Source organism: Megascapheus bottae, chromosome 4 (genome assembly GCF_031878675.1).
Source record: "Megascapheus bottae isolate mThoBot1 chromosome 4, mThoBot2.hap1, whole genome shotgun sequence".
NCBI classification, from domain to species: domain Eukaryota; kingdom Metazoa; phylum Chordata; class Mammalia; order Rodentia; family Geomyidae; genus Megascapheus; species Megascapheus bottae.
Window position 1 is genome coordinate 1,579,609 of NC_143512.1, and position 27,564 is coordinate 1,607,172.

At 36.7% G+C, this 27,564-nt stretch overlaps 1 protein-coding gene across 1 annotated transcript in view; it reads right to left on the reverse strand.

Annotated features, from left to right (window-relative positions):
• The window catches only part of Adamts19 (ADAM metallopeptidase with thrombospondin type 1 motif 19), a 239,548-nt gene that overhangs the window by 182,474 nt on the left and 29,510 nt on the right, over nt 1–27,564 (reverse strand). Inside the window, exons 3-6 of the mRNA XM_090331069.1 lie at nt 25,172–25,334; nt 5,118–5,290; nt 3,622–3,705; nt 1,613–1,770 (exon numbers count right to left, since the gene is read on the reverse strand). Coding sequence (XP_090187195.1) covers nt 1,613–1,770; nt 3,622–3,705; nt 5,118–5,290; nt 25,172–25,334 — 578 coding nt within the window. The remainder of the gene's footprint in view (nt 1–1,612; nt 1,771–3,621; nt 3,706–5,117; nt 5,291–25,171; nt 25,335–27,564) is intronic.

The window sequence follows — 27,564 nt, forward strand, 5'->3', positions numbered from 1 at the left end:
CAACAGACGCAAGGCATAAAAAATGACCAAATAGAACTTCAGAGATGAACAAAGTAGAAAGTATTGATAGCAGGTTAGACAATGAAGAAGAGAGAATCTCCAGAGTTGAAGGTAGCCTAGAATTTATAGAGAAAGACCAGAAAATGATTTAAACCAAGTCTAAGAAATATGAAAGAACTCTTCAGGGGCTCCAAGATACAATTAGGAAGCCTAATTTAAGGCTAATAGGTATTGAGGAGGGCCTGGAGAAAGAGGTTAATGGTATTGGAAATATACATCAGTAAATCATCTCAGAGAACTTCCCAAATATCCAGAAGGGCAGGCCCATCCAGATATAAGATGCTTTAAGAACTCCAAACAGATCTGGCAAGAAAAGGACATCCCACTGCCACATTATAATCCATACAGAGGGATCCTAAAAGCGGCCAGGGAGAAGGGAATAATCACCTACAAAGGAAAGACAATCAGAATAACCACAAAATTCTCAGCAGAGACTATGAAAGCAAGATGAACTTGGAAGGATGTATGTCCTGCTCTAAAGACAAATAACTACCAACCAAGAATACTGTACTCAGCTAAGCTCATATTCATAACTGAGGGAACAATAAAATCCTTCCATAGCAAGGAAAAGTTAAAAAGTATGCAGCGACCAAACCAGCATCACAGAAAATTCTCAAAGATGTTCTACACATTGAAAATCAACACAAACATATTACTGACAGAGAAATGGTACCTAAAAAGCATACCAGCTAATTACAGCAAGAATTGACAAGTCATAGTCCCTAATGAAATAAAAAAATGGCAGAAACTAGTAAATATTTTTCAATCCTCAATATCAATGGACTTAACTCACCAATTAAATGGCATAGACTGTCTAATTGGATCAAAAACCAAGATCCATCTTTCTGCTGTCTTCAAGAGATGCATCTTGCCCCAAAAAACATATTTTGAATTTATCTTGTGTGATTGTTGTTCTTAATGTACTGTGTTGTTGTTTTTTCTCTTTTTTTGCTCTTTGGTTCATCTCATATTGTTACTGTGTCTGATTTTGTTATCTGGTATATTGTATATACATTCATTTGTTTATTTGAAATAGGAAAGGGAAGGGGGAAAACAAGGTGATTGGAAAGGAGTGAGAGGAAGGAAAAGGGACAAAAGCATGAGAGGGGGTATCAATGAGTAAGAAGTAATGCACCTACTACGTGGTAAATGTAACTATAACCCCTCTATACATTACCCCGACAATAAAAATAATCAGTTATTACAAATTGAAGGATATTATTAAAACATTATGCTAAACTATCTCCTTAAAAGGCCATACCTTTATTTCAAGAATCCTGCTTCTGTTTGTCTCATTGTTGGGCCTCCTCTTTGGAAATCATCTTTGATGTAATGCAGTACAATCTACTGACTATTAAGTGTTTATACTATGAGGGAAATTTTGAAAGTTTCTAATAGTTAAAACTATTAAATTTTTAAAGATAAAAAAACATTATGCTAAAATAATTTCTGAATCAAATATCTATAATGAAAGCATTGCATCAAAAGATTAATGGAATTAACATCACATATTGTATAGGGAATGCAATTCAATAACCTTTGGAAAATTTACCTTGTTATAAGTATAGCTGCATCAACAGAATTCAAGTCGTCTCCCCATCGTGTTGACATCTCCGAATGGATCTCATTCTTCTTGCCAAACTCTTCATGCTGCCACTTACAAAAGCTCTCTAGCATTTTTTCTCCATGATGCCCAATATACAGATCAGCCTGAAACAAAATGTACCTTACTACCTGCTGGTTATTCTTAGACATACTAAGAAAGAAAACCTGAAGGCACGTTGTGAATTAGTGAAGCAGACTACTAACCATAAGAATATAGGATTAACCTAGTTCATACATTATTAGGATAAACCATATATTATTAGAATTAACTGACCATTTAATATTAGGATTAACTTCATGGCATTCGCAGGGAAGTGGATGAATTTAGAGCGAATCATGTTGAGTGAGACAAGTCAAGACCTAAGGATCAAAAGGCGCATGGTATCCTTAATATGTGGCTATTATATCCAAAGAGTACAAGAGAGAGGACTCAATAACTGCATACCTAAAGCTATGGACATGGTAATGGAAATATAAACATAACTATATAAACTTAAAAACTATGACTCTATAGACATAATGTTTTATTTCATAAATTAATGTTTCTATGACATACAAACCCTTAACCTAATTGTGATTAAGTTCTAAATACTAAGTCCCAGTGATTGTAAATAGAGATTCCGTCCTTGAACACTTGTATGTTAAACTTGACATTTAAAATATAATGTAAAAATCAACGTTAGTAAATTCTTAAAAAACATAAAATGTCAAGATGTAATAATTACAAAATCAGTTTGAAGCTATTATTAAAAAGAAAAAAGTACCATAGAAAATAGCAAACTTTTAGACCTACAGAAGTCATTATTTTTATTTATTTTTTTATTTTTGCCAGTTATGGGACTTGAACTCAGGGCCTGGGCATGGCCTTTGGGTTTTCTCAAGGTTAGAGCTCTACCACTTGAGCCATATCACCATTTCTGGCTTTTTCTGTATATGTGGTACTTAGGAATCAAACCCAGGACTTAGTGTATACCAGGAAAGCACTCTACCACTAGGCCACCCTCTTGGCTCAGAAGTCATTAATTTTTATATTTTAAAAAATAAGGATTTTTGAAGTGCTTGTTTAATGACATGTGAAAGTGATAATAAAGGACATTGTCTACTTGAAATAAACTACATGTATATGAGTTTATAAATGTGCAAGTAACAGATACAGGGTTTTATGTAAATGTATACAAATATATTCACCAAAATATTCAAATGGTATATATCCTTAGAATAATTTATTCACAGTTCAACAAAAGATTATCATAATACTGACAAAGGTGGGTAGGGGTTAAAATAGGGTATAGACAAATGAAGAGAGGAAGCGGGAAGAATTTATTATAAAATTCAATAAATACCCTATAAAATTTTTAAAAATTAATGAGGGGGTTTGCTTGGGAGGGAGGAGGGTGAATAATAAAAGGAGTTACACTGATGAAGATAAACTGATTTGTTGCATTGTACAAGTATTTAAAGATAAAAATATAAAATCTCTTATAAATCATATCTTTTTTTTGGCCAGTCTTGGGCTTGGGCTCAGGGCCTGAGCACTATCCTTGGACTTTCTCAAGGCTAGCATTCTACCACTTGAGCCTCAGCACCACTTCCGGCTTTTTTCTATGTATGTGGTACCGTGGAATTGAACTCAGGTATTCGTGCATGCTAGGCAAGCACTCTAACACTAGGCCAAACTCCCGGTCTCTATAAATCATATTTTTAATGAATAAAATAAATCTGTTCTTTAAAATCACACTTAAATGTAACATTTTGGAAAGCTAAGATTTGTTGGCAAGACCCTTGAAAACAAAGAATATTTCATTGTTGCAAAATTGAGGTTTTAACCACAAGTAAAGGCCAATTTTTTTTGGATTTTAAGTGAGTAAGATATATATTCCTAAAATTTTCTTTACTTAAAACTCCCTAAACATAATTTTTCACTCACTTAATTGAATAAAAATACAGTTTTCTTACTGGAGTTTCATGGAGCAGAATAAGCTTTATCACACGAAGATTGACCTGCACACCAAGACTCTTCTGTTGGAAAAGGTTAAAAACCTGAAAATAAAAATAAAGTTTTTATAATAAGCTGAAAAATGTTTTAAGTTTTGTTAAATGCTAGAAACATAATATTTGGGAATTAGAATGATTTTTTAAAGTAATACATTGTTTTAAAAGAAAGCATTTTTCAATGTGCACTAAGATATATAAAACACATTAAAAATGCTAGCTTTTAAAACAATGTACAAAACCATGTGTTCAAAGATGATATTATGTAAAAGAAATGAAGGTAGGGTATGTTTGTCTACACATTTGATGTGGGTTAGTGGAAAGTTCAGAATTCAGCTAATATTGGCATGGTTTCTGAAGTGTGTAAAACTATCTACTGGTAAAATGGACCAGCAATAGAAAAACTGGTAAAATAAGAACCTCCTCATTTCTCTCAATCTTACCTGCTCTTCTAGGATAATATCATGTCTTATTCCTTTTCTTCTCTACTAAGAGCCAGTTTGAGGGGAGGTGGGGTTAGTGGGTCTTGACCTCAGGATCTGGGCACTGTTCTTGAGCTTTTTCCCTCTACCACTTAAACCAGATCTTTCTCTTTCTTTCTTTCTTTCTTTCTTTCTTTCTTTCTTTCTTTCTTTCTTTCTTTCTTTCTTTCCTTCCTTCCTTCCTTCTTTTGTTCTTTCTCTCTTTCTTTCATTCTTTCTCACTTTCTTTCACTCTTTCTTTCTTTTTGAGTAGTTTGTTGGAAATAAGAGTGTTACAGACTTTCCTGTCCTGGTTGACTTCAAACTGCTATCCTCAGATCTCAGTTTCCTGAATAGCTAGGATTGCAGATGTGAGCCACCAGTGCCCTGTTTTGAGTCACTCTTTATTATAAACCCTCAAGTTCTTCCCTGAAGAAAGGTTATAAAATATAGAATACAAATCAGACAAATTTCTCCACAGTAGCAATTGTTAAATTCATTGAGCTATCTATGGCTTTGCTAGTTAAAATACTATCTAATAACTGGAATTATATCTGATAATCAGTATGGCATCCATTTATAAGTTGAGTGAACAACCAGCATCTTTTATATACCACTAATACCTTGCATATGAACAAATATTATATTTCCGATAATATCAACCAAAAGTTTCTAACTGAAAACAAAGATAAAACAATAACAAGCAAAAAAATTTTAAAAGAAAAAGTTTTACTGCATTAAAAGTAATCACAAAGGCAAAGGCTTTTGTTATTGTTATTATTGTAGTTGCTGTTGCTTTGAACTAGATGTGAACTCTTTTTGCTAACCCTGGAGATGGACCAATTTGGTACAACTCATTAGCAAATCAGTATTTTTATGATACTAAAAAAGGAAAGTATTAGTAATGATTTAATTATTAAAGAACTTCATTGTAAATACTCACACATTCTTCCTCAGAGTTTTCTTGAAAAAATTCCGAGCGCTTTAAAGTTTGCCTACCATATTTAAGATGGTTAGAATGAATCTCCTGGCTGCATCTGTGCCGTGATAAGAAACCATTGCTGGGTCTGCAACCACTACAGTTTCTATGTTGTATTCTTGAGATGTTTTATATGAATTCCGTTTCCATCTTCCACTTTCTGCTATTTTTTTAGACCTAGGTCTTCCTTTATCTGCCACAGAAAATATTTTTAAATTGTGTTTAATTAGTTGTATAAAGGAGTTGTCAACAAAATGGTTTATGAATACAGTATGTCTTGGTCAATGTCACCCCTTTAAACAATTCCTCCATACACACACCCTGCCAATATTCTTACAGCTTGGTGAAATTAATAAAATTAATCTTTCAGAACTATAAGCCAAGATAGTGAGTTTCTTGTATAGAGGAAATCTCAGGGGCACATGATATTTGAGTATGAGTTCAAAAACAAATGCAATGAAGTTGCCATAAATTACATTTGCTACTTTAGAAAATTTATACTTCATAATTTGCTCATTTTATCTTTTCTGTAAAATGAAAAACAAGTCAGGTGCTGGCGACTCATTACTATAACATTAGCTACTCACTAAGGAGATTGAGATCTGAGGGATTGCAGGTCAAAGCAAGGCTAGGCAGGAATGTCTGTGAGACTCTTATCTCCAATAAAGTACTCAGAAATAAAAAAATGTGGAAGTAGGGCCATGGCTCAAGGACAGAACCAAGGTTCTGAATTCAAGCCCTGAGACAGGCACACAAAAAAAGAAAAACAATACTATCTACTTTGTAAATAAAGTACATTATTTACAATTTAGTGAAATTATATTAGTAAAAATTATAGTAAAAAAATTCATATAAATAAGTAAATCAGTCAAGCTATTATGATTTAGTTTGTTTTCATAAGAAATACTGAGCCAGGTGCCAGTGGCTCTCACCGGTAATCCTAGGTACTCAGGAGACTGGGATCTGAGGACTGAAGTTCAAAGCCAGCCTAGGCAATAAAGTCTGTGAGACTCTTATCTCCAATTAACCACCAGAAAACTGGAAGTGGTGCGGTAGTTCAAGTGGTAGAGATCTAGACTTGAGAAAGCCAAAGGATAGTGCTTAGGCCATGAGATCAAGCCCAGGATCGGAAAAGAAAGAAAGAAAGAAAGAAAGAAAGAAAGAAAGAAAGAAAGAAAGAAAGAAAGAAAGAAAGAGAGAGAGAAAGAAAGAAAAAAGGAAGAAATGGAAGGAAGAAAGGAAGGAAGGAAGGAAGGAAGGAAGGAAGGAAGGAAGGAAGGAAGGAAGGAATACTGAGACTACCCTCTATATCCTGGGCAGATGACCTAGTATACACTCAATCAGTATGACCACAGAAGATTTTGTTTTACATTCGATTATTATTAGATAAATATTATACCTTGGGATGATTTAGATTCCTCAAATGGAGCCCAATAAAACAGAAACCACAAACAAATATTAGTTTGAACACATAAAAATTAAGCTTTTCTGTTTATTAAACTATGCCACTGTCAAAATGAAAAACTTGCCAAGTAGAAAAAGTTATTTTCAATAAATTTTCAAAGTATTAAAAACTATTCTAAATTATTAAAACAACTCAATTGAAAAATACATAAGCTTGAGCAATCTTCCTCAACAAATATTATATATATATATGTAGATAGGTTATAAATTATATATATGATATATATGTACATACACATACATACATACAGGCTTAGTTGAAATACTCAATGCCATCTGTCTTTAAGGAAGTACAAAATCAAACTACTAAAACTTAATAAAGCCCTTAAAATGAAAGGAAAAGGCTGGTTATATAAAATGCTGATAAACATGGAAAGCAACTAGTCTCATTCAGGGAATTTAAGTTGGGAAAAACACATTGTAAACAAAAAAAGTGAGTTGGTAATGTCTATTAAGTTCAAATATTCTTTCTCAATCAAAAATTAGCATATAAATGAAAAATAAATGCATGCAAATTATATGTACAAATAAATACAGTGTGGCCTACTTATATAATGAAATACTATATGAGAATGAAAATACACCAGTGGCAACACGGTGCTGTGCAAAAATATGGATGAGCCACACAAATCATGCTAAGCTAAGGATATCAAGACCAGAGGTAGTGGCTCCACTTTAAGATACATAAAAACTTTGAATGCAAACATGGGGTTTTAGGAGAGTGTTATAGAAAAATAAACAGTACCTAGTAGTGAGCATGAGATAGATATGTGAGATACTAATGTCCTCTTATTCTAGTGTTAATAATAGCAGTTAGAATCATTTTAAGTGTACAATTTAATCAGTTTTGTTAAATTTCCATAGCTGTGCAAACATCTCTGCAGTCAATTATCATCTGCTCCTCTCCATGACATTTTCAAGATCCTGTTTTGTGTCTAACCTATTTTCATTTCTTTCTAAAGTTTTCTACAAGTTAAGGAAGGTTTTACATTTTGGAATTCAGTGTATACAAATAAGTTTCTAATATTTCCATATATCAAACTTCACCCTTCTATTACTGTCTTATCTCCCTCCTCTATTTCTGAAACAACTTTAAATAGATCTATTAATTTATTTTTGTATATGCATATGAGCTATTTCTATCAAATTCATTCCCAGTAGCCTCACCTTTAGCCTTTGGATACTGGTTCCCAGCAAAGCTCCCTTTTATATTCATGTCATTCTTATTGTGAGAAACCATATGAGATTTGTTTTTCTAATGAGAATCTCCAATTCCATCATTTTTCCTGGAAATAGAAGTCTCATTCTAGGGGGGCGGGAGTTTGGCCTAGTGATAGAGTGCTTGCCTAGCATGCACGAAGAACCGGCTTTGATTCCTCGGTACCACATACATAGAAAAAGCCAGAAGCGGTGCTGTGGCTCAAGTGGTAGAGCACTATCCCAAGGATAGTGGTCAGGGCCTGAGTCCAAGCCCCAGGACTGGCCAAAAAAAAATGAAAAGAAAGAAAAGTTTCATTCTGTTTTATGGCGGAATGATACTCTATTGTGTATTTTATTTTTCCTTTTATTGGACAATGGACACTTCAACTGATTCCATATTTTGGTCATGGGAAATAATGCTGCTAAAAATATGGGTGTTCAGACATCTCTACTCCATCTGGATTTAGATTCTTTTGAGTGTAGAGTTAGAAGTGAAATATATTACTTTTTCAAGGAATCTCCATAGTGGTTTGTATAGTAACTGTAATAATGTGTTCCAGTTACAGAGAAATTCCTAGAAGTGTGAAGAAAAATGTTTCCTTGGATGTCTCTTTGTTTTAAATTTAAAGATTGTCATTCTCACAGTCTTTCTCGATTCTCTCTCTCATTTTTTGGTAGTTGTTTTCTTCTTTATTGTTATTGTAAAGGTGATATACAGAGAAGTTACAGTTACATAAGTCAGGTAATGTGAGCATTTCTTTTTGAACAGTGTCACCTCCTCCATTTTCTCTCAGATTTTTCCCTCCCATAAGTTGTATAGTTCATTTTCAACATAATGGCTAGTGAGTATCACCGTTGAATTAGTTCACTCTTTGTTTTGTCAGTTCTGTGCTTCCCCTTTATCCTCCCCTAAACAGATGAATATACACAAAAAAGTGTAAAATTAAAAACCAGTAATAAATGGGAAAAAACAAAACACAAAAAATAAAATAAGCCTCAAATGTCATGGGCCAGTGGTACAATGTATAACACATCTGATAACAGACCAGACGATTCTTGGTTCATTCTTTTTGCTTCTGATAAATTCCTTTAGTGAGTCTTATAACATTGAGCATGGCTAAAGTCTGTTTAATGTTGCTCTGGTCTGCTCTATTCACTAAAAACCTATTATGTATTTCTTGAATGCTATCTTTTTTCATGGTTATGTGATTCATCTATCTCTTGGCTCTTTACCTAATTATTGCCCTCTTTTACTGACTTCAGGGCTCAGCAAAGCCAACCCTAAGCTCTATTGGATGACAACATAATTGCTGAAAGCTTCCCTAGTCTTTACTATCTGCATAATGGCTTTTTTCTAGCAATGACACAAATTGAAAATCTAGTAAGCTAAGTTTTACATAACGTTTAAATAATTCTTAATACAGTGTCATGAAAACAAACTCATTTCATACAGATTAAGTTCAAATTAAGAACATAGAAGAACAACAGTAGAAAAAAATCACATAGCCAGGGAAGAAGGAAGATGGCGCCGAGACAATAGGGACGCTGCCTAGCTTTCTCTGACAAAAAGAGAGAACCAGGGAGTCCCACGAGCCAACTATCTAAAGAAATCCACAACAACAAACTCAAAAAGCAACGGAGAAGGACTAAAACTGGAAAAGAAATCCAGATAAAGCTCACATCCAACTTTCTCAAAGAATTCGGAACGCGAGGACCCCTCCCCCACCTCTCGCCCAAAGCCGCGGAAAGCCGAGCCGGAACAAGCCGCAAAAAGCGGCTTGAGCGGGCACCGGCTCCAAGCGGGGAAAGCGGGGGCGGGCACCGGCTCTAATCCACGAAAAGCGGCGGCAGTGGAGGGCACCAGGCTGGTAGCCTAACGGCTGCAGAAACCAGCACAGAACCGGGCCAGCAAACGGCGGAAGCAGCGGAACCCAGATGCGGAACACAGGCGGCAGCGGAGACCCGAGGGGAGTGAAAGACTCCCCACCACCGTGGAGCACCCTCAGTCGGACGCAGAGGCGTGAGTAATACAGCGCATCCCCAAACACGTCGGGAAACCGGAGCGGTGCCAAGCAATAGAACTTAATTCAGACCCCAACACCCCGCCCGAGAAAGACTGGCTGGAACAGGGGGGCAAGGAATTTAGAATCTTGTCCCCTCCTCAACAGCCCCCTCCCTCAGGCCATTGACTGGAGATTGACAGGCGGGCTACCCATAAGACCCAGCACCCCACCAAGGGAGGCGGGGCTGCCCCAACTCCCACCCGCCCAACGGGCTCAACCCCCAGCCCTCTGACTGGAGACTGACAAGCAGGCGGACCCTAAGACTCAGCACCCCACCAGGGGAGGCGGAGCTGTCCCAGCTCCCACCCGCCCACCAGGCTCCTCACCCAGGCCACTGGATCTGGAGAGTGGAGCGCTTTGGGACCCAACCTTACAAAAGTGGGTAGGGGGTGCGGGTAAATAGGAGCCAGCATCTGCCCCCCCTCAATTCTCGAGCGGGGCATCCTCCAGCTGGGAATCCTGAGCAAGACACCACCGAGGGCCTCCCCCACAGTCACAGACTCTGACAAAGCACTGGAAACACAGCAGGGATCTGAAGGGCCTACCAGCAGCCAAGCTCCCCTTCTGAGAAACAAAAAGGTGCGGCTCCGCCCTTGGAGCCCACGTCCCCAGCTGGGCCCCGCCCCTGGGAACAGAGGGGCATCCTGCTGGTCCTGCTGAGAGCTCCTGAAACTCTCAATCCCCACACCCTTGGCTTGGGGCCCCCCCTGGAAACAGCACAGGAAAACGTCCGCCAACCACGCTCAGACGGAAGCTCGCAGATCCATCCCATGGTCCACTGTGAGGCCACTGGTTGGGCTAAGAGCTAGTCGCGCAGCAACACATAAGTTTTATTCTAATACTTTCTAAACTTTATACGCAAATACTCTACCTACTTACCCCCTGACCTCTCTCATTCTATTTTTCTATCTCTGGACCTCTGCTCCTCTTTCAACCCTTATACTGCATGGATCTACACTTGATGGCTGTTGAGCAACATTGTATATCTAGGTGTTTAATCATTCTCTAGGCTCAGAGGGACTTAAAGACAATAGAGATTGGATTGAGAGGCTTATTGTTTTGGATATAAATCGCTTATCAGTGAATAATTAGACTAGTCGGTAACTGCACAAAAAGAAAGAGTGATAACACCAATCAAAACTTGTGAACATCTAGAGTCTGCCAGCTACAGAGGTCTCGGTTGGATATATCTGAAAAACTATAATCGTGTTTAGTATTAATCTTGCTCCCATTTTCAAATGGGCAGAATAAGAAACTCAAGAAAAATGTCGAATCAAGAAACAACATCTCCCACCTCCCCCACCCAATGTAAACAGCCAGTGGAACAGTCACTGGCAAACCTAGAGGAGAGTCTTCCAAGTGCTATACAAATGCAATTGATAAACATCATTAATGAAAAATGTGAAAATATAAAGAAAGACATAAGGGAGGAAGCCATAGCTGAACAAGAGGAAACCATAAACAAGGTGATAAGTGAAAAAGAAGAAGCCATAAAGGAGACCATAATAAAGGCTGTTCAAAGAAAGATGGATGAATTCATAGACTCCACAAATAAAAAGGTGCCCGAACTCCAGCAAATGTTCAAAGAAAATAAAGCTACTGAGCTAACCACTCAAATGGATATCTGTTGGGGACGGACTGTGGGGTCAATGACCTTGGACCTGACCTTGGACCTATACAACTGTATACACAAGGAAGTAACTCTTATCTGGATAACTTTAAGCAATGCTAATCAGTTCTTATCAGGATGACTTTAAGCAATGTCAATCAGTTCTTATCAGGATGACTTTAAGCAATGTCAATCAGTTCTTATCATGATGACTTTAAGCAATGTTAATCCTTTCTCATTTATCCTATATGTGATTTGTTTACTATTTTGTATGAATGTAGCCTCTGGCAACTCCCTAGTTTTAAGAAGAGTATTTAAGGTCGGAACTTAAAATAAACGAGAGTCTTAGGCGGCAGTCTAGAGCTCAAAGTCTTCTTGGACTGCTGACTTGGGCTGTAGTCCTCCGGAACTCCATCTGTTTGTCTCTCTTCTATTTTTTCCTAGTCCTTGCCCCTATTTCAGGAATCCCAATCCAGGAACCCTGGTTTGCTGCCGGCTGGCCCTGGAAGAAATCAAGGAGCTAAAGAAATCCATACATGATCTAAAAGAAGAGATGCAAGGCATCAAAAATGAGCAATTAGCAGCAAGGCAGATGAAAAATAAAGTAGATAGCTTTGATAGCAGGTTAGACAATGCAGAGGAGAGAATTTCCGGGGCTGAAGATAATTTAGTTATTATAGAGAAAGAACAGAAAATGAGTCAATCCAAATCTACGAAAAATGAGAGAGCGCTTCAGGAGGTCCAAGATACAATTAGGAAGCCTAATTTAAGGCTAATTGGTATTGAGGAGGGTCTGGAGAAAGAGGTCAATGGTATTGGAAATATACTTCAGGGAATCATCTCAGAGAATTTCCCAAATATCCAGATGGGCAGACCCATCCAGATACAAGAAGCTTTTAGAACCCCAAACAGACCTGACCAGAAAAGAACATCTCACCGCCACATCGTAATCTGAACTGGATCAGTAGAAACCAACAAAGGATCCTAAAGGCAGCCAGGGAAAAGGGTTCAGTAACCTACAAAGGAAAACCAATCAGAATAACGCCAGATTACTCAGCAGAGACCATGCAACAAGAAGTGACTGGAAGCATATATGTCATGCCCTTAAGTCAAATAACTACCAACCAAGAATACTGTACCCAGCTAAGCTCTCATTCATAACTGAGGGAACAATAAAAACATTCCATTCCAGGGAAAAGCTGCAACAATATGTCGCAACAAAACCAACACTACAGAGAATTCTCAAAGATGTTCTATACATAGAAAACCAAAATAAATGCAATATAGGGAAAGAAATGGCACCTAAACAGCATACCACCTAAGGACCACAAGAACTGTCAAGACACAGACCGAAATAAAAGCTTTTAAAATTGGTAGGACCTAATAAATATCTCTCAATCCTAACTCTCAATATCAATGGACTTAACTCTCCAATTAAACGGCATAGGCTGTCTAGTTGGATCAAAAAGCAAGAGCCATCATTCTGCTGTCTTCAAGAGACACATCTTACCCAAAAAAAACAAACATCTTTTGAAAGTGAGAGGTTGGAATAAACTCTATCAAGCTAACGGCCCCCATAAACAGGCTGGAGTTGCCATCCTCATATCAGATAAAATAGACTTCAAACCAAAATTAGTAAGAAAAGACAAAGAAGGTTACTACATACTACTAAAGGGATCTTTCCTCCAGGAAGTCATAACGATCCTAAATATTTACACACCCAATCCCGGAGCTCCAAACTTCATCAAGCAAACTTTACTTACACTGAAACCATACATAGATCCAAATACAGTGATTGTCGGTGACTTTAACACACCACTTTCACCTATGGACAGATCAACTAGGCAAAAACTCAACAGAGAAACCTTAGAACTGAACAACTATATAGAACAACTAGATCTAACAGACATCTGCAGAATATTCCGCGCAGCAATAACACAATATACGTTTTTCTCAGCAGCACACGGAACATTTTCCAAAATAGATCACATGTTAGGCCATAAAACAAACCTGGACAGATTCAGAAACACTGAAATTCCATGCACACTCTCAGACCACAAAGGCATCAAACTGGAATTGAACACACATCTCCACCAACGAAAACACTGTAAGTCATGGAGACTGAACAACACATTGTTGAATCACCAATGGGTCATCCAAAAGATCAGAACAGAAATCCAACAGTTCATGAAATTTAACAGTAAGGAGCACACAAACTACCAACTCCTTTGGGACACAGCAAAGGCAGTACTCAGAGGAAAATTTATAGCGCTGAGTGCCTACAACAACAAGTTGGAAAAATTGCAAACCAACAAGTTAATGTCTCACCTTAAGCTCCTGGAAAAAGAGCAACAAACCAACCCTAATCCCAGTAGAAGAAAGCAAATAATTAAAATCAAAGCAGAATTAAATGATTTGGAATCCAAAAAAACTATAGAAAGAATCAACAAAACAAGGAGTTGGTTCTTTGAAAGAATTAACAAAATTGACAAGCCCTTAGCAAATCTTACCAAAAAAAGAAGAGAGCATATCGAAATAAACAAAATCGCAGATGAAAATGGTAATATCATGACAGAAATTACCAAGATTCAGAATATCATGAGGGAATACTTCTCAAACCTTTGTGCCAACAAATTTGAGAATCTAGATGAAATGGATGAATTCCTAGCCAATATTAACATACCCACACTGAACCAAGAAGAACTAAGCCAACTCAACAGGCCTATTTCAAGCTCTGAAATAGAAATGGCAATTAGAGAACTTCCACCTAAGAAAAGCCCAGGGCCAGATGGATTCACAGCTGAATTCTATAAGGTCTTCAAAGCAGAGCTCACACCAATCAAGCTCTTCAACGAAATTGAAAATGAAGGTTCCTTACCAAACTCATTCTATGAAGCCAGTATAACCCTCATCCCCAAACCAGACAGAGATTCATCAAAGAAAGAGAACTATAGACCTATATCTTTGATGAATATCGATGCAAAACTTCTCAACAAAATACTGGCCAACCGTCTACAACAACTCATCAAAAAAATTATACACTATGATCAAACTGGATTCATCACAGGGAGGCAAAGCTGGTTCAACATACACAAATCAATTAATAGAATTCAACACATCAACAGGAGCAAGGACAAAAATCACATGATTGTGATTGGCATTTGACAAGATCCAACACCCCTTTATGTTAAAAGCTCTGGAGAAACTAGGAATCCAAGGAACATTCCTCAATGTAATAAAGGCTGTGTATGAGAAACCTACTGCTAGTATTACACTTAATGGTGAAAATCTAAAGCCATTCCCTCTAAAATCAGGAACGAGACAAGGATGCCCACTCTCTCCACTCCTCTTTAACATAGTACTAGAATTCCTAGCCAGTGCAATAAGGCAAGAAGCAAGCATAAAGGGGATCCAAGTAGGGAAAGAGGAAATGAAACTATCCCTCTTTGCAGACGACATGATTCTGTATTTAAAGAATCCTATAGACTCTACTCCCAAGCTCCTTGAGCTGATTCAAAGCTTTGGAAGAGTAGCAGGCTATAAAATCAACCCTCAAAAATCAACTGCCTTCCTTTATGCCAACAGTGAGAAGAACGAGGCAATAATCAGGAAAGAAACTCCTTTCACAATAGCCTCAAAGAAAATAAAGTACCTAGCAATTAGCTTAACTAAGAATGTAAAGGACCTTTTTGACGAAAACTTTAAAACCCTAAAAAAGGAAATTAAAGCAGAACTAAGGAAATGGAAAATCCTCCCATGCTCCTGGATTGGAAGAATCATCATTGTGAAAATGACAATCTTGCCAAGGGCTATCTACAAATTCAATGCAATACCCATCAACATCCCAATGTCATTCTTTAAAGAAATAGAAGAGGCAATCCAAAATTTCATATGGAATAATAAAAGACCCCGTATAGCAAAAACACTTCTTAGCAGAAAGAACAGCGCTGGAGGAATTTCAATTCCAAACTTTAGACTCTATTACAGAGCTATAATTCTCAAAACAGCTTGGTACTGGCACAGGAACAGGCCTGAAGACCAATGAAATAGAACTGAGGACCCAGATATTAAACCACAGACCTATGGCCACCTAGTCTTTGACAAGGGAGCCAAAAAAATAGAATGGAAGAAAGACAGCCTCTTCAACAAGTTGTGCTGGCAGAACTGGTTAAGCACCTGCAGAAAACTAAAGCCGGATCCTTCTTTGTCACCTTGCACTAGAATTAACTCCAAACGGATCAAAGATCTGGAGGTAAAAGCTGACACACTGAAAACTCTACAGGAAGGAATAGGAGATACACTAGGCCTCCTTGGCACAGGTCGAAACTTTCTTAAAAGGACCAAGAATCACAACAAATCAGAGAAAGGCTGGATAAGTGGGACTGCATTAAACTGCAGAGCTTTTGTATGGCAAAAGACATAGCTAGTAAACTAATCAGGAAGCCTACAGAGTGGGAGAAGATCTTCACCAACCAAACAACGGACAAAGGCCTCATATCTAAAATATATCAACAACTCAAAAAATTGAATCACTCCAAAACTAACCTCCAAAGTAACAACCATCCCATTAAAAGATGGGCCAAAGACTTAGAGTCTTCTCTGAAGAAGAAACCAAAATGGCCTATACACATATGAAGAAATGCTCAACATCTCTGGTCATAAAAGAAATGCAAATCAAAACTCTAAGATTCCACCTCACTCCAGCTAGAATGGCCAGGATCAGGAAAACGAATGACAACAGATGCTGGAGGGGATGTGGCCAGGAGGGATCACTACTACACTGTTGGTGGGAGTGCAAACTCGTTCAACCACTATGGAAAGCAGTGTGGCAGTGCCTCAAAAGGCTAAACATAGAACTCCCCTATGACCCAGCAATTCCACTACTTGGCATTTACCCAACCATCCAGAAACAAGGACATACTAAATCTAGTACCACAACAATGTTCATTGCAGCACTATTCACCATAGCAAAGATATGGAACCAACCTAGATGTCCCTCAGTTGATGAGTGGATCAACAAGTTGTGGTATTTGTACACAATGGAATTCTATGCTGCTGTCAGAAAGAATGACATCGCCCCATTTGTTAGGAAATGGAAAGACTTAGAAAAAATCATATTAAGTGAAGTAAGCCAGACTCAAAGAAACTTAGGCTCAGTGGTTTCCTTCATTCGTCATAATCAGTAGAAACCTTGGGCTCTACAGGCAGAGATTTGCAATAGAGCAAAATCTTGATACATAAGGACATATAATGTGAAGCTAATTGAAAGGACCTCCAGGATAGTGAAACAAAAGCCATATAATGAATGATTGTTGTCCTTAATGTACTATGTTGTCTCTCATCTCCTTTGCTGTCCCTTGGTTATCTTATTGGTGTAGTATCTCACTTTGTTATCTGATATATTGAATTTATTTGTATTTGGATATTTGAAATTTGATAGGAAAGGGGGGAAAACCAAGACGGGTGGGAGGTGTGGGGGGGAGGGAAATGGGTACCAAGACATGTGAAAGGGTATCAATGTATGTGAATTAATGCACCTTCTATCTGGCAAATATCATGTAACCCTTTTACTAATTACAATAAAAAAACACACACACACACAAAAGAACAAGAGTAGATATTGGAGTTTTTGTTGTTTAGTAGGGACACATAAGACTGAATTGTATGGACTTTCTAATTGTGATATCAATTCTTCATGTAGTTATATGTTAGCATTTTGCAATATAAGTTTGTATAAAGCCAATACAGAGATCATTCTAAGAATAAGAAGAGACTCATCCAAGTAAATATGTTCTCATTATTCTGCTGACACTTTCCTTTGGTTGATTCATCATTAGACTTGAGAAGAAATGAGAAATAGCAAGTGCTATACTACACACAGTGACTGTGAGATATGATAGCTTCTCTCCAGTACCAACTTCTACCTAAGATGTTAGATTAATACAGAAGAATCCAGTAACTAAAAGTGGAATCTCCTTCCATCTGGATATGTTTCCACATTTTCTGATATGCCCATAGTTGACCTTTTAGGCTGCATGAAATAGTTCTTGCTACCTATGTTCATTATTTTTTGGTCTCTGTGTGTGTGTGTGTGTGTGTGTGTGTGTGTGTGTGTGTGTGTGTGTACCTGTTCGTTCTGGTGTTTGAACTCTGGGCCTGGGCACTGTCCCGGAGGCTTTTGGCAAGCAATAACATTTGAACTACAGCTCCACTTTCAGCTACTTTTTGCAGATAATTGGAGATAAGAATTTCAGACCTTCCAGGACAAATTAAATTCAAACACAAATAGCTAAGATTACAGGAATAAGCCACTGGTCCCTAGAAACATACACTTTTTTTGCCAGTCCTGGGCTTGAGCTCAGGGCTTGAGCACTGTCCTTGGACTTTCTCAAGGCTAGCACTCTACCACTTGAGCCTCATACCACTTCTGGCTTTTTGCTATGTTTGTGGGATACTGAGGAATTGAACCCTGGTCTTCGTAGATGCTAGGCAAGCACTCTACCATTAGGCCAAACTCCCGGCCCAAAACATACACTTTTTGAAAGACAATAGTTTATTCTTTCTTTTCTTTTTTTTTGTTGCATCCTATGCCAGAATCCAGATAGTGTGGTGAGGTAAGGTGGACTTTGCAGTTAATTACATGTTGGAAGGATGACTAATGATGAGATAGGAAGAATTAGGGCCAGAGCATGAAGTCAGAAATCATATGGACCAATTTTTTTTGGGAGGCTACAAACTTCAAAACTATCATATGCTAGGAAATAAACGTCTAGCTCATCTGAATCTCTACTCTTGTAGTTATGCCTACAGCATAACTAATTCAGATATCTATCATTGTGCTTCTGTCAGTCAGATCCTTCTGTTACTTTGTTAATTACTGACATCTCCTATGTCATGCAAATAGTACATACCTATTATTAGTGGTTATTTGGAGAGGGAGTTTTGCAGATATCACTGCTTAACAAGGCTTTGTCATGCTTGATTAGTTCTATCACCAGACAAGATTGTCAGAGGTGGGGCCAGGAGTTTGGCCTAGTGTTAGAGTGCTTGCCTAGCATGCACGAAGACCCAGGTTTGATTCCTCAGTACCATATGCATAGAAAAAAGGTGGAAGTGGTGCTGAGGCTCAAGTGATAAAGCTCTAGCCTTGAGAAAGTTCGAAGGCAGTGCTCAGGCTCGGAGTTCAAGCCTAGTACTGTCAAAAATATAAAATAAAATAAAAAAGATTGACAAAGGTAAGAATAGAGTTTTCCACTGAATACAAAAGTCATATTGTAAAAAATTGTATTAAAAATATTCAATGTATTCAAAATAATAGCTTTCACCATGCATAGGTAACCCTAAAATACTTTCATGGGTTCTAAATATTGAGTTTGAATGTGATATTTTAACAAACTATACCTAAAGGGGGGGAGAATGCAATGAAAATATTCAAAATATAGCCTATGAAAGTAAGAAAAGTAAGAGGATGAGTGGAACTGGGTAAGAAAGATTAAAGTTATGACATTGATCAGGGTGCATTATACTCAAACTTACATTTTGAATTGTAACACTTTTGGAAAACTACTTAAATATTAAAAAAAAGTTAAAATAGAATTCCAACTTGTCCTAAAGCAATAGAGTTTTACATCACACTTTTTAGTTGTTCAATTTTGGGACAACTCAGCAACAGCTAGAACAACTATCAATCTCCCTAGATCTATCGCATCTGTTATTCCACTCATAAGCTCTGCTTACATTTATTTATTTATTTATTTTTATTTATTTATTTTTTTGCCAGTCTTGGGCTTGAGTTCAGGGCCTGAGCACTGTCCTTGGACTTTCTCAAGGAGGCTAGAGCTCTACCACTTGAGCCTCAGCACCACTTCCGGCTTCTTTTTCTATGTATGTGGTACCATGGAATCGAACCCGGGTCTTCGTGCATGCTAGGCAAGCACTTTAACCACTAGGCCAAACTCCCGGCCCTGCTTACATTTATTTATTTATTTTTATTTTTGTTAGTACTGGCCCATTTACTGCTAAGGCTCTTATTGGATAGTTATTCCCTTGGCCTATATCACATGTGTCCCAAATGTAGCTTTAATATTTTTTCTTTATCAAAGACTTCTTTGCTACTACATAAAACAGGGACACATTCTGTATAGGCTTATGGAAATTTGTTTTTTAATTTGTCATTTTATTTTTATGCCAGTATTGGGGCCTGAACTGTAGTGCCACATTTCTTAGGCTGTCTTGCTGAGCTGACTCTCTACCACTTGTTCCAGACCTCCAGCTTGGCTACTTGCTGGTCATCTGGAGAAAGAGGATTTTCTTCCCTGCCTGGCTTCAAACCACAGTCCTCCATGTCTCAGCCTCATAAATAGCTATAATTAAAAGTGTTGGTTATCTTAACACATTAGTAAAATAAAATAGTGTTTGACAGTTTCCACTTCAGATTTATTATGTCTGAGGTGCTTGACAGAAATCAGTACCGTTTACCACAGATCTGCAAATTAAAAGAGAAGTTTGAAATATAAACAGTGTGAAATTAACAAATGTAAATGTGAGCTCTGAGAAAGTAAGTTAAAGAATTAGTAATAATAAAAAGAATTCCTGACAAAGACATACATGTAGGGTTGTACATATAGAAGGGTACATGCCCACAGAGGACACAGATCAGGCACTGGTGGTTCACTTTGCAAACCAGATATTCAGGAGGCTGAAATCTGATGGACCTGACTTGAAGTCTTTGCAGGCATACAAGTCTGGAAAGAATCTGACTCCAAAATTGCCTACAATATAGCTGTATTGAAGGTTTGGCTCACATGGCGGTGCACCAGGTGTGAGCACAAAAAGTAGAATGGGAGTGAAAGACCCTGAAATTCAGCATCCACACTCTATTTTAGAAGATGGAGAAGGAATAGGAGAAGGAGGAGGAGAAGAAAAGAAGCATGGCTGCAGAAGCACAGAGAATGTAACATTTTTTTTAAAGAGGCCTGAAATGAAAACTGAGAGGAGAACTTACACAAAAGGAGAGACATGGGCCAGGAATTTGGCCTAGTGGTCAAGTCTCACCTAGCATGCAGGAAGCCCTGGGTTCGATTCTTCGGAACCACATACATAGAAAAAGCTGGAAGTGGTGCTGTGGCTCAAGTGGCATAGCACTAGCCTTGAGCAAAAGTGTCCAAGGACAGTGCCCAGGCCCTGAGTGCAAGCCCCAGGACTGGCAAAAAAATAAAGGAGAGGGGGGAGAGGCTTTTAAACAGTTTAAAGAGTGACATATTATGTAATAAAGACATTAAAAGTATGCTTTCTTTACTATCCCAGTTACATTTAGGTAGACTATCTGAATGAAGGTAGGTTTCTTAAGAATCTCAACTTCCTGGCACATTCCATCACACAAGTTAGTTATTATTTGTGAAAATAACACAGACTGAACCTTTATTTTGAATACATCTTTTTATGTTTTCATTGTCTAAAGCTCCAATTAGCTCATTTTTCATTTCCAAAATTGTCAGAACTTTTTCTACTTATATGCATTTATAAAACAACAGTTGTTATGATACACTTAAAGTCAATGAAGAAATTTAAAAGCATGTGAATGAATACACTGCACACCCTATGATTTGGATAGCAGTCTTGGCTGGAACATGGGAACTATTTCAATAATGACCTAATTAAGTCAGCTCTAAAAATAGAAATGAGCTCTATGTCCTGTTCAAATCTTGTTTTTAATTCCATAAATCTACTTTTGTCATGTTGACTCCTAGCCTTACTCAAGTTAATACAAAAATGTTAAAATAATACAAATTGCTAATATTACTTTCAAAGCACATGCAAGTCCCACTGTTATCCAAACCTTGGCTACTCTTTCAGGGCTGTGTCTTATCGTGTGCAGACATTTGGTTTCAGCTTCCCAGACTCCTTCTTTCTCATGTATTATACTTTTTAATGTTTTGTTTCTTCTGCCTAAAATGCTCTGCCTCATTAACATCTATATTCTGCAAAAAAAGATTCATATGCATTTTCCATTTCCAGACACAACTACACTTCATTCTGTAGAAGGCTTGATGTTCAAGAATAAATATTCCAGGTTTGCTTATTGTACATGGACATGGAGAGATAAAAGAAGTTTCCTAAGATGTTTCACAAAGGGTAATGGAGGTGAGCAGAGGGAGTGTGACCCTAAAATTCATTATCTTCACCTGCACATGGATTTCTCCTTTCTCTCTCTAGTCACATTAATTTTACTTCATCTTTAATGTCTAGCTCCCCACTTTATAGACTTATATACTAAATCTCTCCTCAGACTTAGACTCTAGTATATAATTGTCAGTTCATCTAAAACAATATATTGATGGTCTGTTATGAATGAGAGTTGGTTTCTTCACATTTCCAGTAGCATTTGTTAACTGAACAAGGGGATTTTACTTTGACAGGTCCATATATGCATTCAATGTACTCCATTGACATTCACTTACTATGCCATTTTCCTCATCTCCAGTCTCCCCTATGAAACCAATTCAACAAGTGTCATTGTTCTATTTTCACATATATCTGCAAAGTTTTTTTTATTATATTTATGCTCTTTCAACCTTTATATTTGCTCTCCCTATATGTCATTCGATTTCTATCCTGTGAAAGGACTGTTTTTCACAATGCAAATAGACAATCCAAGGTTTTAAAATGCAAGGGACTGGCATAAATTTGCTTGGAGTAAAACTAAACTGGATCTTGAACCCAAGGACTCTCACTCTCAACCTCATTTAGAGCCCCTTCTTCCACATAGTATTTTAACAAAAAGACTTCATTTTCAATAAAAGCATTTATCATTTGAATGTAAGAAGCTTTCTGCTGGGAAAGGTATTGATATAATCAATACTTATAAACAAAATCTACCTATAGCACTGAAACAATAGAAAAAATATACATATATAATGAATTTAAAACCTATTATTCATGTATTATCCATGAAAGTATCATATGAAGTACAAAGACAAAATCAACAGTTGAAGATGCACCTTTTCATAAAAGAACATTATATCTCATGGATTGCTAAGTTTAAAATGTTTTAAATTCTGAATTCTTAGAAACATTCAAAATAGGTAAGCTCAATAAATCACTTGGAGATAACTTGGCATTCTTTCCTAAGGTCATTGATTTATGTGGATCAACATTACTGCATAAATCAAGCATATTATATATGTTACTTAAGCCCTATTATGAATAAAAAATGACTCATTCATTTATGTTTTATTAACCTATCAAATTAGGAATTTGCTCAATAACTTCCTCTATGGACAATAGCATGTAGAAAGCCTGCTTTATGCCACCCAGTGTACATGCATAACTGAAACAGCTGGAACTATAGTTCAAAACTACATCGTTCAGATTTGCAATAGAATTCATAAAAAATCATCTTCTGAAATGGATACAATCAAAGCTGGTGTTATTTTTATATAGCCATAGCTTTAAAAAGTCCTACTTTATAATTTTTGTTTCTTAATACTATAGCCTTTGTTCAGTTGTCTTTACCTTCTTTAAATCTGAAAGGACGAGGATGTGTTTTATTTAAATAGATTTGATTGTGTGCATTGTATATTGTGACATAGAGATAGACTCACTTGAACCATATTCAATGTGAACCTTCTATGGATTGTTGTAAGGAGTTTTCACAACAGAAAGTAAGAATCACAGATTAACTAGGAATAAATATGTTCCAAATAGAAGCATCTCATGTTTGTTTGTGACACTGAACTCTTAATACAATTATTTGGACCTCCCACAGTCCCTGCCAGTATTATCCGTCACAATTCATATGACCTGAGTTGCCTCAAAAATATAATTCATTTTAAAGGTAATATCATAATTTTCTTTTTATTTTGCCAGTCCTGGGCCCAAAACTCAGGACCTGACCATTGTCCTTGGGCTTTCTCAAGGCTAGAGTTCTACCAGTTGAGCCTTAGCACCACTTGTGGCTTTTTTCTATGTATGTGATACCTAGGAATTGAACCCTGGTCTTCGTGCATACTGGGCAAGCACTCTACCACTAAGCCAAACTCCCAGCCGGATATCTTAATTTTCTATCAATCCACCTTAAAATTTTATTCTGAAGATTCTTTAATAAGTTAATGTCTCCTCATATTCTACTTGAATGTATTTCTCCTAGTAAATAATTTACTAAAAAATATATACATATAATATCAACCAGGACATGTGAAAGGGTATCAATGCATGTGAATTAATGCACCTTCTATCTGGCAAATATCATGTAACCCTTTTATTAATTATAATAAAAAATATAAAAAATAAATAAAATGATATGTAGAGAAAAAATATCCAAAGAATCTTCTTGGGAATTTTTTCTGCATGTATGTTCAATATTTAAGTCTTGGTTATGTACTCAAACAAAGTGATTCATTTCCTTTAGTATTCTTAGGATTGCAAAGATTTTTTTATTATCTTTAAGTAGTTATATAAAGGATTTCTATACAAAACATGTTCCCATAGAATTCTGCCTACAATGCTCAAAAAGTTATTACATTTTATTGCTGTGTGGTCGAGTGCTTGCCTAACACAAAGATCCAGATTCGATCCCTTGGTACTACATTCACAGAAAAAGCCAGAAATGGTGCTGTGGCTCAAGTGGTAGAGCTCTAGCCTTGAGAAAGCCCAAAGACAGTGCACCAGCCCTGAGTTCAAGGCCTGGGACAGACAGGGAAAAAAAGAAAAGGAAAGGAAAGGAAAAAGAAAAAAAGGAAGAAAATGCAATCTATTACTTATCTAGCATATGTCTAAGATTTTCCTAGCAGAGGATAACAATAGCTCAGTAGCTATGTACATATTACCATAGAAGATAATGATGGTAAGCAAAATGAACTCCAGGGTATGATAACAAGAGATTTTTCTTTGTGGTTGTTGTTTTTAATGCAGTAGGTGAAGTTATTTCTTTTTTTTTCTTTTTCCCCCTATGGCTTTTCCCTTGTTGTATGTATATACAACAAGGGTATAATTGGATATAATTTTGGTACCTGATGTAATATATATATACCTAATTCAAATTAGGGAAGGAAAGGGGAACAAAAAATGGTGAGAAAAAGGATGAAGGGTGAAACAGTGTAACAACAATACTCACAAGACAATAGGTTGGAAATGAACTTTACAATTTGGCAACATATTTTGATGGTTGACTGTAATAGAATTTGAACTCACTTTTTTGTTGTTACTTTTTGCTTGTTTTTGCACTTGCTAGTCAGGCATGTTATCATTTGAATCATTCCTACAGAATTTCAAGATGATTTTTGCTATATTTAAAAACAACAACAAGACATTTCTAGTTAAATAAAGAGATACCTACAATATGATAATCCCATGAATTTAGACTAAAAAAGTTTCTGAGAGCACAATACTCAGCATATCTGGAATTGTCCCGGCATCATTTCTAACTCAAGGATCATTTAATAATTCAGATACACTAAGAAGCATGTTTTATGTCCATCCATAAAAATCTTTTAAAATTTCTACTATTTAATATAAGAATATAAAAACACTAAAAGTAAATTCTAAAACTCTCATTTATTAGTAACCAAAAGAGACTTTGCATTACAAATAATAAATAAAAGTAGTAGAAAGATGAGAGAGAGAGGAGGAAGGTGAAGAGATATGAGGTGAAGGTAGATATCTAGAATGTTTAGAAAGATTTGTCTCTTTCAGGTTAGTTCCTATCAGGACCATTACCTAAAATCACCTAAGCCATTACCTGAAATGATACCGCAGTAATGGTTGTGACGATCTGACTTCGTGACTCTTTCCTCCACTGATCTTTTCTGCCTGTATAAACGATGTGGATGACCTGTTATGGCCAGTGTATCATTGAGTGGTTCAATAAATATCAAGTCCTCATTGAGCTGTATAACTCCCATCTGGAATATAACAAAAATATATGTAAGAAATAGCATTTTAAAATGATTTCCCAAACTCTACATACATATGCTATTTTTTTTACAAATGTACATACAATCTTCTACTATAACTGATAATATCAAACATATTCCTGTTTTATTACTTCATCATTACATAGCATAAAATATACTTATGTCTTAGCCAATGTGGATGAGAGACTAGATGCCAACAACAGATGCACAGTAAAAATACTGGAATGTTAAAATCTCACTTTGGGGGGCCCTGGAGCCATTCATATTTACAACATATACAGAAAGAGCAATGTAGTATTTAATTGCATGCAATCACACTGTCAAACTTCTCAACTATCTCTCTCTGTAAAATTTCGCACAACATATCAAGGCAAATGCAGGCTACATTGAATCAAAATTAAATATGAAATATTCTTAAAGCTTTCTAATCACATTTATTTTGCCATTCCTGGGCTTGAGCTCAGGGCGTGAGCACTGTCCTTGGACTTTCTCAAGGCTAGAGCTCTACCACTGGAGCCTCAGCACCACTTCTGGCTTTTTTTCTATATATGTGGTACCGAGGAATTGAACCCGGGTCTTTGTGCATGCTAGGCAAGCACTCTACCACTAGGCCAAACCTCCGGCCCTGTACTCACATTTTTTAAACCACAAAATAAATCAGAGAAAGAAATGGAGCATTTCTTACAGGAACACTTTTAACTACCTAATGGTTTTAGAGTCATCTAATTGTGGACAAAGGGTTAAATGGTAAAAATATAGTATGTTAAATAAAAATAGTCACAGTCAGTAGATGTTCTTGTAATACACTGAAGCTAAACCTAGTCTCTTGTTTTTCTTCCTCCTCCTCCTCCTCCTCCTCTTCTTCTTCTTCTTCTTCTTCTTCTTCTTCTTCTTCTTCTTCTTTCTTTTCTTCTTTCTTCTTTTGGACTATAAGTTGTAGTAGGACTGGGAAAGCATTCCATTTGGAAGAACATTAATCTTTTAATTTTTATTGTGTAATTGTTTAATATTATGTAAATAGAATATATTTCATATTAGCTCTTGAGCCAACATTTTGAAAAATATTTCAAATACCCACCACACAAAAACACACACACACACACACATACGCACACACATACCCACACACACACTACTGACTTGCTACTATCAAAATTCTTAATTGTTTTGCACTAACTCTTGGAAACTAATGCTCATTCTAATCAGATGCACATATAAATAGCAGAATGGTATTTCTCCAGGTATAGTAATTTCTTTGAGTTACTACTATTCAAATGAAGTTTAACATTTAATTGACTTTGAAAGAAATACATGTTTTCCTTAGATGTACAAAAGACTTTTTATGATTATACATATTTTGTTTGCCTTAGAATCTTCATGATTTAGTTTTGATTTTCCTTGCAAAAAATAGATCAAAGCAGAATTCCAAAAACAATTCCAGGAACATAATCAGTATATCAACAAAGAGCTCCTCATTCTAAAAGAAAAATAGGAAAAACATATTTCCCTAGAAGAAAAGATTAATATCCTTAGAGCAGATATGATCAGCTCAGTGTCCACAATGCAAAAGAAAATAGAAGCATTAAGCAACAGATTGGCTGAGATGGAGAATCGGACATCAGGACCAGAAGACAAAACACAGAGCTGGAAGAGAGAATCATCAGTCTGGAGAAATCTGTCAGAATTCACCAAAGAGAACTCCAGGACCTGCCAGACGCAGCCAGAAATCTAATCTTTGTACAATAGAAATCAAAGAAAGGGAAGAGTTTCTTAATAAAGGAATACAACCCTTATTCACCAAAATCATAGCAGAGAACTTCCCCAAACTCAAAAGGGAAAATACACACATTATTGAAGGTTTCAGAACTCCAAGAAACTCCTAGGCAAGATCCTAGAAGGAACTCATCTAGACACATCATAGTAAAAACATTAGACCCGAATACTAAGGAGCTAATCTTAAATGCCGCAAAAATAGAGAAAGAGCTATACTACAATGGGACAAAAATTAGAATAACTGCAGAACTCTCCACACAAATCCTAAATGCAAGAAAAGCTTGGAAAAGTATCATTCATGCCCTGAAGACCAACAACTGTCAACCCAGACTGATATATCCAGCAAAACTAGCATTTACATTTGAGGGAGAAACAAGAATATTGCATTCCAAAGAGAAGCTATATGAATACATGCACATTAAACCAGCATTACAAAAATATTAAA